Source organism: Puma concolor, chromosome D4 (genome assembly GCF_028749965.1).
Source record: "Puma concolor isolate L17-30 chromosome D4, mPumCon1.1.hap2, whole genome shotgun sequence".
Classification (NCBI taxonomy): Eukaryota; Metazoa; Chordata; class Mammalia; order Carnivora; family Felidae; genus Puma; species Puma concolor.
The window spans coordinates 82,954,918-82,968,158 of record NC_141679.1 but is presented as its reverse complement, the minus strand read 5'-3'; the positions used below and the strand labels follow the sequence as shown (position 1 = coordinate 82,968,158).

General features: G+C 35.8%; 1 protein-coding gene across 3 annotated transcripts in view; it reads right to left on the bottom strand.

The window, feature by feature from the left end:
- The window catches only part of RABGAP1 (RAB GTPase activating protein 1), a 179,555-nt gene that overhangs the window by 83,815 nt on the left and 82,499 nt on the right, over positions 1-13,241 (bottom strand). For all 3 annotated transcript variants that reach the window (XR_015243042.1, XM_086683971.1, XM_025922349.2), the window contains exons 12-13: positions 11,561-11,654; positions 7,482-7,632 (exon numbers count right to left, since the gene is read on the bottom strand). Coding sequence is in view for 2 of the 3 variants with exons in the window: in XM_086683971.1 (XP_086540097.1) it covers positions 7,482-7,632; positions 11,561-11,654 (245 nt within the window). In the remaining variant the exon portion in view is untranslated. The remainder of the gene's footprint in view (positions 1-7,481; positions 7,633-11,560; positions 11,655-13,241) is intronic.

Sequence of the window (13,241 nt, the reverse complement as noted above, 5' to 3'; positions counted from 1 at the left end):
TAAAGCAAACAGGTTTCAGAAAACACAAGGCTGAGTGGTTATAAAAGGAATGAGAAACATAAGGAAGCAATTTTGACATAAATTTCTGCTACTAAGCAAACTAAATAAATAAATAAATAGAGAGTCAATAGCATAAAAGTTAAAAATAATCAAAAGAAAGAAGGGCCAGAAGTGCATTCTGGAAGTTGGAGACCAGAAAGTGTCTCCTTTTCCCTCCATTGTCAACTGCAGTTTGATTCACCAGACCCAAACAGCTCAGTCTTACAACTTGAGAATTTACAAAAAAGCACCATGGGAGTCCCTATGGATTACCTATTAAGGTTCCTCCCCAATGTGTCTGACAAGTTCTATCTAGAGATCAAGATTGAGGAGCCTTTGGTCAAAGGCCAGAACGAATAGAAAACAAAGAATCTAAGAGTATTTGGTCTGCAGAAATTTATTCCATGAAGCCAAGGATAGTTCAGTATCAAGAAGTCTATCATAATGTTGATAGGTTATAGATCTATTCCACTACAAATCTGTAAAAATCACATTAAATGCTAAAAAAGAAAAAAAAAAACACTTCTTTTTTTTTTTTTTTTAATTTTTTTTTTTCAACGTTTATTTATTTTTGGGACAGAGAGAGACAGAGCATGAACGGGGGAGGGGCAGAGAGAGAGGGAGACACAGAATCGGAAACAGGCTCCAGGCTCCGAGCCATCAGCCCAGAGCCCGACGCGGGGCTCGAACTCACGGACCGCGAGATCGTGACCTGGCTGAAGTCGGACGCTTAACCGACTGCGCCACCCAGGCACCCCAAAAAAACACTTCTTAATAAAATTTAGTAGACATTCCTAATAAAATCTCAAAGCCAGAGATGGAAGAAAATCACCTAAATACAATAAAACCTACAGGAGCGCCTGAGTAGCTCAGTCAGTTGAGCATCCAACTTGGGCTCAGTTCATCGTTTCACAGTTCATGGGTTTGAGCCCGGTGTTGGGCTTTGCGCTGACAGCATGGAGTCTACTTCAGATTCTTTGTCTCCTCCTCTCTCTGCCCCTCCCCTCCTCACTTTCTCCCAAAAAATAAACATTAAAAAACTTTTTAAAATAAAAAATAGGGGCACCTGGGTGACTCAGTTGGTTAAACGTCCAACTTTAGCTCAGGTCATGATCTCATGGTTCGTGTGAGTTTGAGCCCTGTGTTGGGCTCTATGCTAATAACTCAGAGCCTGGAGCCTGCTTCAAATTCTGTGTCTCCCCCTCTCTCTACTCCTCCCCTGCTTGCACTCTCTCTCTTAAAAATAAACATTAAAAAAAATTTAAGTGAAAAAAATAAAAATTAAGACTTACCAAAGAAATGAACAGTATGCTTTCCAAAAAATAAAAAAAAAAAAAAACTAAAACCACCGTAAGTAAAATCAGGAACTAGATAAGGATGCTAGTTATCATCATCATCATTTAACACTGTCTTGATGTTTCTAACATACAAAGAAAACCAAACAGTCTGCATGAACAGTGAAAAAAAGCAACTGTTTTTGCTGCTGATATTACTGCATACCTGAAAATCTCAAAAGATGCTAGAATCCAATTAGGGGAACTAATAAAAATATCAAGAGGCAGATGGATAGACAATTAAAAAAAAACCAATGTCTATTCTCTATTGTAGCAATTAGGTCCTTGAAATAGAAATCAGAAGGAAAAAAAAATACTCCATTTGCAACAGCAAGAATGCTCTAGGATAATTCTTAGGAATAAATTTAACAAAAAAGGCACAAGACATATATATGAAGGCAACTCTAAAGTCTTTAACAGACATAAAATAAGACCTAAACAAGTGGTAAGACATACCATCTCTTAGATATAAAGACACTATAACAATGTAACTTATAGCCTAAATTAATATGTAAAATAAATAAAATTCAAATTAGAATCCTTATATAACCTTACAGGGAGGCACTGGTGGTAAGACTGGAGAAAATGATTTTAAGAGTTATATGGAAGATTAAATATATGAAAGAATAGATAAGAAAAAAATATGGAATAAGAAACAGTGAAGAAAGATTTGAAAAAAGATAACTCAAAGCCTCTTAAACCAAAACAGTATTGGTATAGGGACACACAAACTGATCAATAAGCAGAAAAATCTAGAACTCAATCCCAGTATATATGAGAATTTAAGATCTAACAAAGATGGCAGTTCTATCCAGCAGGAAAATGGGAGTAGCACAATTGGTTATCCATCTGGGAGAAAGTAAAACTGGGCCGCTATCATATGCCATGTACAAAAATAAATTCCAGATGGATTAAAGATATAAATATATAACATATACAATAAAAATCTTGCAAGAAAATCTCAGAAATTGCATTTACAGACTCAGAGGTAGGAGAGACCTTAACCAAGACACACTTTTCTACATAAAAATTGAAAATGTTTTGTAAGGCATGAAACCATCAGTAAAGTCAATAAAGAATTAAAGTTTTAGAGAGATATTTATAAAGAAGATAAAGGATTAATAAACATAATAGAGTACAGAGTTCTTTTTTTGGGTAAATGATTTTTTTTTAAGTTTATTTATTTATTTTGAGAGAGAGTGAGCACAAGCTGGGGAAGGACAGAGAGAGAGACAGGGAGAGAAAGAGAATCCCAAGCAGGTTCTGTGCTTGATCCCATGAGCTGACCATGACTTCAGCAGAAATCAAGAGTCAGATGCTTAATCAACTGAGCCACACTTGCACCCTGATAATTTTTATCTTATCTAAGTGATCTTCTTCCATCTCTGGTTTTGAGAATATATGTTTAAAAAAGATGAAGAGGTAATTCACAGAAGACTAAATTGCTTACATTTACCAGTAGTCAGAGATCTGCAAACTAAAGATATGCAGGTATCACTTACATCCACTGACAGCAGAAAATTAAATAGTTACTGATAACTAATACTGTTTGGGATATGGGTTAACAGGTACTTTGCTACACCGCTGGTGAACTATAAACTGCAACAGCCTTTTCGAAAATCAAGCTGGACATAAGTAAATTAAATATAAAAATTAAATAATCACTTAAAAAAACATGTCACCCTTTGATCCAGCAATCACACTCCTGAGACTCTTCCATAAAAAGAAGAGATTTAGAACGTGTTTAAGTATGTTTAGTAAAACATCATTTAGAGGCTAAAATCTGGAAGCAAAGTAAATGCCTACCAATAGAAGAGTAACTGAATAAAAAACTACACATAAAAACAAATGTGTTCATGTGTCTACAGGAAATTCTCTGTAAGTACATACATGGCTGTATAAAAAAATTTTAAGTTCAAGGATAGACAAGTAGGGAGAATGGAAAAGAACCAGCTTTAGAGTCATCTCTGAGTTCAAATTCTGCCTCTATCATTTACTATGTGAATGATTATAAGCAAATTACTAAGCTTCACTGAACCTCTGTTTCTTCATTTCTAAAATGGAAATAGTAATTACCACTTCACAGGGATTTTCTTTGGATTTATGACATAATGGTTATAAAGTGTTTAATTCAGCATGTGACATATGTGCTCAAAAAGGGCAGCTACTACTATTTTTCCCTTCTTGAGATGAAAAAAAAAAAATCTGAAGTTCTCACTTTAAAAAAACTTAAAACCTAAAAAATAAAAAACTTAAAAAAAAAAAAAGGGAGAAGAGTGCCCTCAAACTCCACTGCTTTTAGAAATAAGAAACACCCTGGGGCGCCTGGGTGGCTCAGTCGTTTAGGCGTCCAACTCTTGGTTTCAGCTCAGGTCATGATCTCATGGTTCATGGGTTAGAGCCCCATGTCAGGCTCTGTGCTGACAGTATGGAGCCTGCTTGGGATTCTGTCTCCCTTTCTCTCTGCCCTTCTCCTGCTTGCACACGCACGCTCTCTTTCTCTCTCTCTTTCTCAAAATAAATAAATAAACATTAAAAAAATTTTTAGAAATAAGAAACACCTTCAAAATACACACATACCTATGTATTTTCTATTGCTGAAAGGTAACCTGTCCCTGGATTATAAAAGTCACATGGGAAAAACCCTACATATATCCCCTTATAAGACAAGCTTGATAATTAAAGCAAGGTGACGACAAAGATGTTCATCAATTCTATTTGCAAGGTAATGTTTTGGGGGGCTTCATTCTATAAATCTAGTCACTGTTTCCTGCCATAAATTTAGTCTATGAAGAAGCAAAACAAAACAAAACACCTCTAAAGTAATATTACATGCGAAATTTAAGAACATGAAGCATATACCTGGCAAAGAACCCATGTCCAGAATAAATTAAAAACTCCTAGAATTAGTAGTATATAAATATATATATATACACACATATATACATGTAAATATTATTGTCTATATACATATATTAACATATATAAACTTTGCTTTTTTAGTCCATTTGGACCGCCATAACAAAATACCACAGACAGGATGGCTTAAAAACAGCAGAAAGTTATTGCTTACAGTTTTGGAGGCTAGAAATCCAAGATCAGGGTGCCAACATGGTCAGGATCTGATGAAGGCCCTCTCCTTCACTGCAGACTGGTGACTTCTTGCTGTGCCCTCAAATGATGGAAGCTGGTGAGGGATCTTTTTAGAGCTTCTTTCATAAGGGCACTATTTGCTATCATGAGAGCTCTGTCCTCATGACCTAATCACCTCTCAAAAGCTTTACCTCCATCTTAAAAAAATTTTTTAGAGTATTTCTTATTTAAAAAAAGTTTTCTTTAATGTTAATTTATTTTTGAGAGAGAGACAGAGCACAAGTAGGGGAGGGGCAGAGAGGGAGACACAGAATCAGAAGCAGGCTCCAGGCTCTGAGCTGTCAGCACAGAGCCCAACATGGGATGCTTGAACTCACAAACCGCAAGATCATGACCTGAGCTGAAGTCGGATGCTTAACTGACTGAGCCACCCAGGTGCCCCACGTTTTTTTAAAGAGAGAGAGAGAGAGAGAGCACACGCAGGTGAGTGGGAGAGACGGGCAGAAGGAGAGAGAGAGAATCTCAGTCTCCATGCTTAGTGTGGAACCTGACGTCAAAACCAAGAGTCGGACACTCAGTATACTGAGCCACCCAGGTGCCCCTCAAAGGCTCTACCTTCTGATACCATCACTTTGGAAATTAAATTTCACCACATGAATTTTGAGGGAGACAAACATTCACACCATAACATTTGCTAAATGCAAGAATGTTCATAGCAGGTTTGTTCACAATGGCTAAAACTGGAAAAGAACAAAGCATAACCAAATACCTATAATAGCAGAATAGATTTTTTTCAAGTGAGCTTTATTTCTGCAATGGAATACTCTCTGCAATTAAAAAAATGAAAATAAAAAGAGAAAGACAGGCTCCTGATACACTCCCGAATTAGATGAACAAAAGAAGTCCCACTCAAACGGGTATGAGCTGCATTATTGTATGATTGCATTTAAATGAAGTTTAAGAATAATCAAAACTATGGCACAGAAACAGACACTCAGATCAATGGAACAGAATAGGAAACCCAGAAATAGACCTATAAACATATGGCCAACTAATCTTTAACAAAGCAGGAAAGAATATCCAATGGAAAAAAGACAGTCTCTTCAGCAAGTGGTGCTGGGAAAACTGGACATGCAGAAAAATGAACCTGGACCACTTTCTTACATCATACACAAAAATAAACTAAAAATGGATGAAAGACCTCAATGTAAGACAGGAAACCATCAAAATGCTCGAAGAGAAAGCAGGCAAAAACCTCTTTGACCTTGGCTGCAGCAACTTCTTACTCAACAAGTCTCTGGAGGCAAGGGAAACAAAAGCAAAAATGAACTATCGGGACCTCATCAAAATAAAAAGCTTCTGCACAGCGAAGGAAACAATCAGCAAAACTAAAAGGCAACTGATGGAATGGGAGGAGGTATTTGCAAACGATGTATCTGATAAAGGGTTACTATCTGAAATCTGTAAAGAACTTATCAAACTCAACACCCAAAAAAAACAAATAATCCAGTGAAGAAACGGACAAAAGACATGAATGGACACTTCTCCAAAGAAGACATCCAGATGGCCAACCGACACGTGAAAAAATGCTCAACGTCACTCATCATCAGGAAAATACAAATAAAGCCACAATGAGATACCACCTCACACCTGTCAGAATGGCTAACATTAACAACTCATGCAACAACAGATGTTGGCAAGGATGTGGAGAAAGAGGATCTCTTTTGCATTGTTGGTGGGAATGCAAGCTGGTGCAGCCACTCTGGAAAACAGTATGGAGGTTCCTCAAAAAATTAAAAATAGAACTACCCTACGACCTGGCAACTGCACTACTAGGTATTTATCCAAGGGATACAGGTACGCTGTTTTGAAGAGGCACATGCACCCCAGTGTTTACAGGAGCACTATCAAAAATAGCCAAAGTATGGAAAGAGCCCAAATGTCCTTCGACTGATGAATAGATAAAGAAGATGTGGTATATATATACAATGGAGTATTACTCGGCAATCAATAGGTTTCACCTCCTAGCTCCTGTACTGTGGTTTTGACAGGCACTCAATTAATGCTGTTTGAATAGTTACAGCAACAATGGAAAAAAATCAGAATATTAGTTCTTGAAAGAAAAAACATCTGTCTAGAAATAAAATGAGAAGAACACGAATATTGTCATCAAATAAAAGTCATTTTCTGGTAAGAGGTCCAATTTCATGTTCAAATGTTGTTCTTCCCCATAAGATTTTTTTACAGTAAGAGTTTTATGGAGATATTATTCATCGAAGGTTTTAATATATTTTTAAAAGAAGTCCCACCTTTTGTCATACTAAAAAATTCTTAGGTATTATTCAGGGTTCTGAGCAATTCATTCATAACCCAGGTTTGGGAATGGAGAAACTGCTTTCCAAAGAGAAATACTTCAAGAGTGTGAGAAAATAAAAACAAAAATTAAAACCAATGAGATGGGCACAAAGGCATGAAGCATCACTTAATATTGAAGAAAATTAAATTCTTGTATGCTATTCAAGAATAGTTTTTGCTGTTTTGCTTGCAAAACCTTAAGGAATGCATGAACTTGAGAGGGAATACTATAAAAAATGAGAATTCTTCATTTTAGAGGAATGAGCTAAAAGGGACTCCAGTATAAGAGAACAAAAATCATGTTCTTCCTATTGTAGAAACCAGAACTAGGCCTTACCTAGAAAAAGCACATTTCTGTGAAGTGTGAAAACAATTAAAATAAACAAAAAACAGTGTTTCATATTGCATGGCACAAATGATCTGACTGAACATGCAATTATGGACAAAAAAGGATTTAGATACACAATGAACAGAGGCCATCCTCTGCCTCCAAGGTGAAGTCAGTCAAGGAAGAAAAACCTTTTTCCTTTTCTTTTTGTGCCAACACGAGAAACAACTTTTGGGCTGTTGTATAAAATTGAAATCAAATAGCCACAATAATCTTTTCATAACAAATTTCTAAAAGGATTAAATGCTGAGGCTGAATTATCAGCCCCTTACCTTTGTAATGAGAATTCGGTATTTTTCTACCAGGTGGTCATTGTTGTGACAACCTGCTAGCAGTTGCCAGACTTCTCCTCGCAGAGCTTCAGGAACACCACTTCTTACTAAGGACGACAACTGCTTTGGTCTCACACTCAAATTGAGATGCCTAAAAAGAAAGCCATAATCTGTAAGCACATTAAAGATTCTCCAAAGAGTGTTTTTTTTTTCTTTTTTAAGATCTTGTTTTTAAGTACTCTCTACACCCAACGTGGGGCTCAAACTCACAACCCCAAGATCAAGAGTTGTGCATTCCACCATCTGAACCAGCCAGGAGCCCCTAAAGAGTATTATTTTTATGAAAACTAAACTAAAAGGTTTTTAAAGACTTAATAAAGGTAACATACTAATAAAGAAAAAAAGTATTGAATTAGATGTGGCCAAGATAACTGTAAAAGATTGGGTGGAGGAAAGAATTGTGCAGCTAGACTGTTTTGTAAGTATCTTTAAATTACTGCTGTACTTAAAAAAATTTTTTTAATAAAAATCAAGGGGCGCCTGGGTGGCTCAGTCGGTTGAGCATCCAACTTTGGCTCAGCTCATGATCTCGCGGTCTATGAGTTTGAGCCCCGCATCAGGCTCTGTGTTCACAGCTCAGAGTCTGGAGCCTCCTTCGGATTCTGTGTCTCCCTCTCTCTCTCTCTGCCCCTCCCCCGCTCATGCTCTGTCTCTCTCTCTCTCTCTGTCAAAAATCAATAAACATTAAAAAAGAATTTAAAAAAATCAAAACTGGAAACCATAGTTTTATGGTTGTGGCTTATATAATAAAAACACAGCAAAATTCTAATCACTGGACATATACCCAAAGATAAGGGCTTGACCCTGCATCAAAATTCACAAGTGAATTAAATATTTATATGTTCTAAGTTAAAATAGCATTCTAAGTTAAAATAAATATTTAAATATAAAAATAAAACTTTCAGCGGCTTTTGATACCTTGCTTCAAGTAATATTTTTGAATGATTATGATGGATAAGGAAGTTTCGACTGTACTATTGTAACATCAAAATAAATTATTAAAGTCTTTGAGGTTCATTTATCTCATTTACAAAGTGGGGAAAATAAAACTTATCTTGAAATGTTGGTACCAATTTACAAAGCGGTTTGCATGAAATCTTATTCGATTCTCACAACCACCATGTGAGGTAGGTGGCTAGTATCTCCAGTTTTACAGATGGAGAAAGAAGTTCAGGGAAGTTGATTAAATGACTTAGGTAGTCCTCAAACTCTAAGACCTATGAATGCGCTGATATCATGGCTGCTTTGTGATTTGAGAGCTACCAATACTGAGTCAGTAAAGCAGGACTCTGATGTGAAATGGCTCCTGTGACTATCAAATTTAAACAGTAAGTTACTGATACAAAATGACCACTCTCAAAATACAAAAAGGACTCAGATTTTTCTCAAAACGTTTCTAGAATTCTACAGAATAAGGCACAGTATGTTTAAAAATGGTTAATTCTGTGATGCTAGTACCCTAATGTAGTAGCTATAGACAATTCAACATAGTTTTGTCTTTGCTTGGGAAAAAAAATTATATAAAAGTTGAAGGGTTGGGGGTAGAAAGAACAAAAGCAGTTGTTACTTAATTTAAAGATTGATGCACTATGGTCTGTGCACCAAATGTGGCCCACCGCCTGTTTCTATAAATCAACTTTTGTGGAGACAGCCTTTTTTGTTTATGTATCATCTATGACTGCTTTTGCCCTATAACAGCAGAGTTGAGTGGTCGTGAGAGAAATTACTGCACCACAAAGCCTAGTATTTATGACCTATATGTATCTATGGCCTAAATATATATGACCTGGCCCTTTACAGAAACAATAAACCTAACCCTAGGTTTATTTGCTAACCCTAGCTTAATTTATATTGGTAAATTATTTTCAGAATAATTTTGTCATTGATCATATTAACTTTATCTCAACATACTATTTTATACCAACATTAGTTATCTTCTGCACTAAGAGTCACGTTTAAATGAACTTGGAGAGTTAGAGCTCAAATGTACTGCTGCTAATACTGCCACTAAAATCTAATGTGGAATTAAATAAACAGGCTTTAGGATCAGACTTGCCTGTGTTAAAAATTCTAGGTCTGCCATTTACTAACTAAAATTGCTGACTAAATCTCTGAGCCAGTTTCCTCATCTGCATAAATGGATACTAGTTCATAAGGTTGTTGTAACTGAAATAAAACACAGAACTTAGCACAATGCCTGGCATATGGTAAATTTATTAATTCTTACTACCATTGTTACTAGTACAACATCCATTATTTTTAATTTACAATAATCCTGAATGGCAATTTGAAAGACTTGTGTATTTTGTAAATGAAGAAAGAGACTCAGAAGAGTTAAGTGACTTGCCCAAGACCATACAGCTTGGAAGTAAAAGAGGTTGGATTTGAAGCCAGGTCTACTAGGCTCTAAAACTCCACAATATCGCCATGTTTCCTATGATGAAAAAAAGTGATGAAATGAATTAAAGAAAAAGACTGCATTATCATTTCTGAAGATATGACCCAAACCAGCAAAAACAGTTTTAAACGCCCTAAACAAAAATGTAAACTCAGTTAATATATTTGAGGAAATGGGACAAGGACGTAATTTAAAAAATTCAAAAACTGAAGAAACAAAACTTGTTAACAAAACAAATTCCAAACAACTGTATAAAACGCTGCTGAGTTCATCCAATAAAACCTAGAGTCTAAATGCTGTATCTAAATGATTTTAAATACAGTGTTATGTAACCATGTCAAGATTCAATTACATTTCTATTTTAGAGCAGAAACCTTTTTCTTCAGATGAAATGCCTGCCAGCAGCAGTCCAAACACTCCAAATTCACTGAACTGAAAATATAATTGTGACGAGAGCATCAGCAGGTCTGTCTCCTGACTGCTAAAGGAATATCAAATATAAATGAGAACTATATCCCAGGGGGGCTTTTGCAGAGTTCATTTATTAAAAGCACTTGTGTAAAGACAAACCATGCTTTGGTTTGCATTCTCCTCCTGTACACATTTGACATTTCCCAATGTGGAGCACGTTTCACCAGAAGTGTAAAGCTCTCGCACTGTGAGAGATGTGAGAGAGCTAGAAGCAGATGATGCCCATTTGTAGTCCCATTCCTTAAGGACACGGAAGATTTTTTAAATGCCGAAACATGGTTTTCTAAGAACAGAGTGAAAGGCTTCAACAGTTAAATTTTCTGAGAAAATCAGACCCCAAAGTAACAGGCCCACGGGGAACTCACATGACAATTCTAACAACCAGAAAGTCAGAAATTAGAGAAGTGCTCACATCACTTTTGAAGCTTTTTTTCCCAGCATATACTGGCATCCTACAGAGAGGAAAAAGGAACTACATAAATGTCTCACCAACCTGACTTACCAGAGTGTCTCTGGTCTCATTAATAAATACCTGAAATTAGTGTGTCCTTTTCAGACAGTCTACAGGATAGTGCTTAACAATGTTGTCAAGCTATCTCTTGAGCACAGAATTTCTCTTGACAAGAAATTCCTGAATCTTACAAGTGTTCGTAGGAAAAGTAATTGTTAGAGCAGTCAATGTATACAGCACATTCAAAACACTCTGCTGTACATAACACAGATAAGGAAAAATCCCACCTGAGGCCTCTACTGTGGCTCTATGCATTGTGTAAGCATCCTCCAAACTTCCCTGATAAAGGTGTACTGTCTTAATTGTTGTGTATTATCTTTGTCAGTGGTTCCTAAGTGCATCAATAAAAAGGCCATCTTTCTTGATTTATTCCTTTCATATATTCCGTGTCTGGATTAATATTTTCTGCAGCAATGAGAATTTATTAGGTTTCTGATATTCTGAAAGTTGATTGCAGATATTCACTACTTACCCTTAAAACGGCTAAAAACAGAGATTCTAGAATACAAACCTCATATTTTGGTTTCTATGATACGTTCCAGAATTGAATAGTTCCAAAATTGAATACTGTAGTTAAGGGAAGATATCCGACCCAGAAAATGAGAATTACAGATGAAAAGGAGAACTATTCTAACTTACCATTTTGATAGCAGTTCTCCCCATGTTTCAAGAATTTTTCCTGCACATTCTTTGGATACATCACCAAATCCACTCAAGAGGGGTTCATCATTATCTTTAATAAAACACACAGAAAAGGATAACAAAAGTGGCTATGCTAGCCAGAAGAATGAATGGAAACATAACAGTCAAATTTGAAAGATTTTACTGGGAGGATGAAGTCATAATTTCTTTTAGCATATAAATGTAAATACAAAGAAAATGAAAATGGTCCTAGGTAGAATGTTGCTGTGATCTCTTTATTTCTTTAGCTTTCCATAGAGGTCCACATTATGTCAACTGAGGAAAAGAGCCATTTAATTATAAAATGGTAAAACTCAAATTATGGTATCTTCTTTTTCCTCTTCCAAAGCAAACAGCTTTATCTATGAAAATATGTACCAGTCTTATTTACAACAGTTAAAAAAATTTACAAACCACCTAAGTGTCCAACAGGAGTAGAGCAGAGAGCGGCTAAATAAATTATGATACATGATGTTTACAATGTGATTACACACTGACATGTGTTTACATTACTAATCTGGCAAAATGCCACATAACGTAAAAATATCAAGAGCTGATAAGTCTTTGTTATGATCAAAATAGTCTGGAATAAATTATGCTAAGACATTAACAATTACTGTCTCTCAGTAACAGAGTTATAGTTTATTTCCCTCTTCCCCCTATGTTCTTATGACTAAATTTTCTACACTGACATACATTAATTTATAACAGAAAGCACAAAAATATCAAAAAGGATCAAAATGAATCATTTCAAACTGAACTCTAGTAATTAAGAAAAGTAAATTCAAATAAGAATTTAAAGACTATAAGATAGGAAGACAGTGAAAAAAAGGGACACTGATAAAGAAGGCCTGTGAAAGAATTTTTAGAAGTTATCATGAAGGGGGGGGGGGGCGGGTGGGAAACATGGACTAAGACATTTACTTAATTTTCTTTTGTTGGACGCTTAGGTAGTTTTCCATTTTTTGCTACAAATAGTGTCAGGATGAATATATCTCTTGCTTTCATTGGGTATGTGCCCAGAAGTGGATCCTGGGCTAAAATGCATAATTTTAAGGATTCTGTAACTTACTGACAAATTGCCTTCCAGAATGGCTCTACAATTTACATTTCCACTGTTGAGTACAATGGTACTTGCTTACATGTGTCCTCACCAATGCTATTTCTAAGATTTTTGGCCTAACCTGCCTAAACAAAGTTTATACCTGTAATGATACCTGTAATGATCTTTATACCTGTAATGATTACATCATGAATTTGCATCTCAACTAGTGACAGCTCAGAAATCCATGATACTTATAACATCTGTACATTGTAATGCCTTAGACATTATCATCAGTTTTGATGGTAAGATAGGGAAGACGCAGACTGAGTGTAAGTGAGACCTCCTTTGGGACAAATGGGAGGATCAATAAGGAAAAGATAAATGCTCAAGGGCACGAAGATAAACTTCCCCAACTTCATTATTTTGTCAGAATTCACCCTACTTTCTAAGGTCTCACGTAATTCTCCACTCATTCAAATATCAATATAATACAACTCTCTGGGGAATAGTAGCTATAAAAAATGTACTAAGAGGTACAAGAGATGATAATTCCTTTAAAGAGATCAGGAATATCTGCCTTATCAAGTTGTCTTT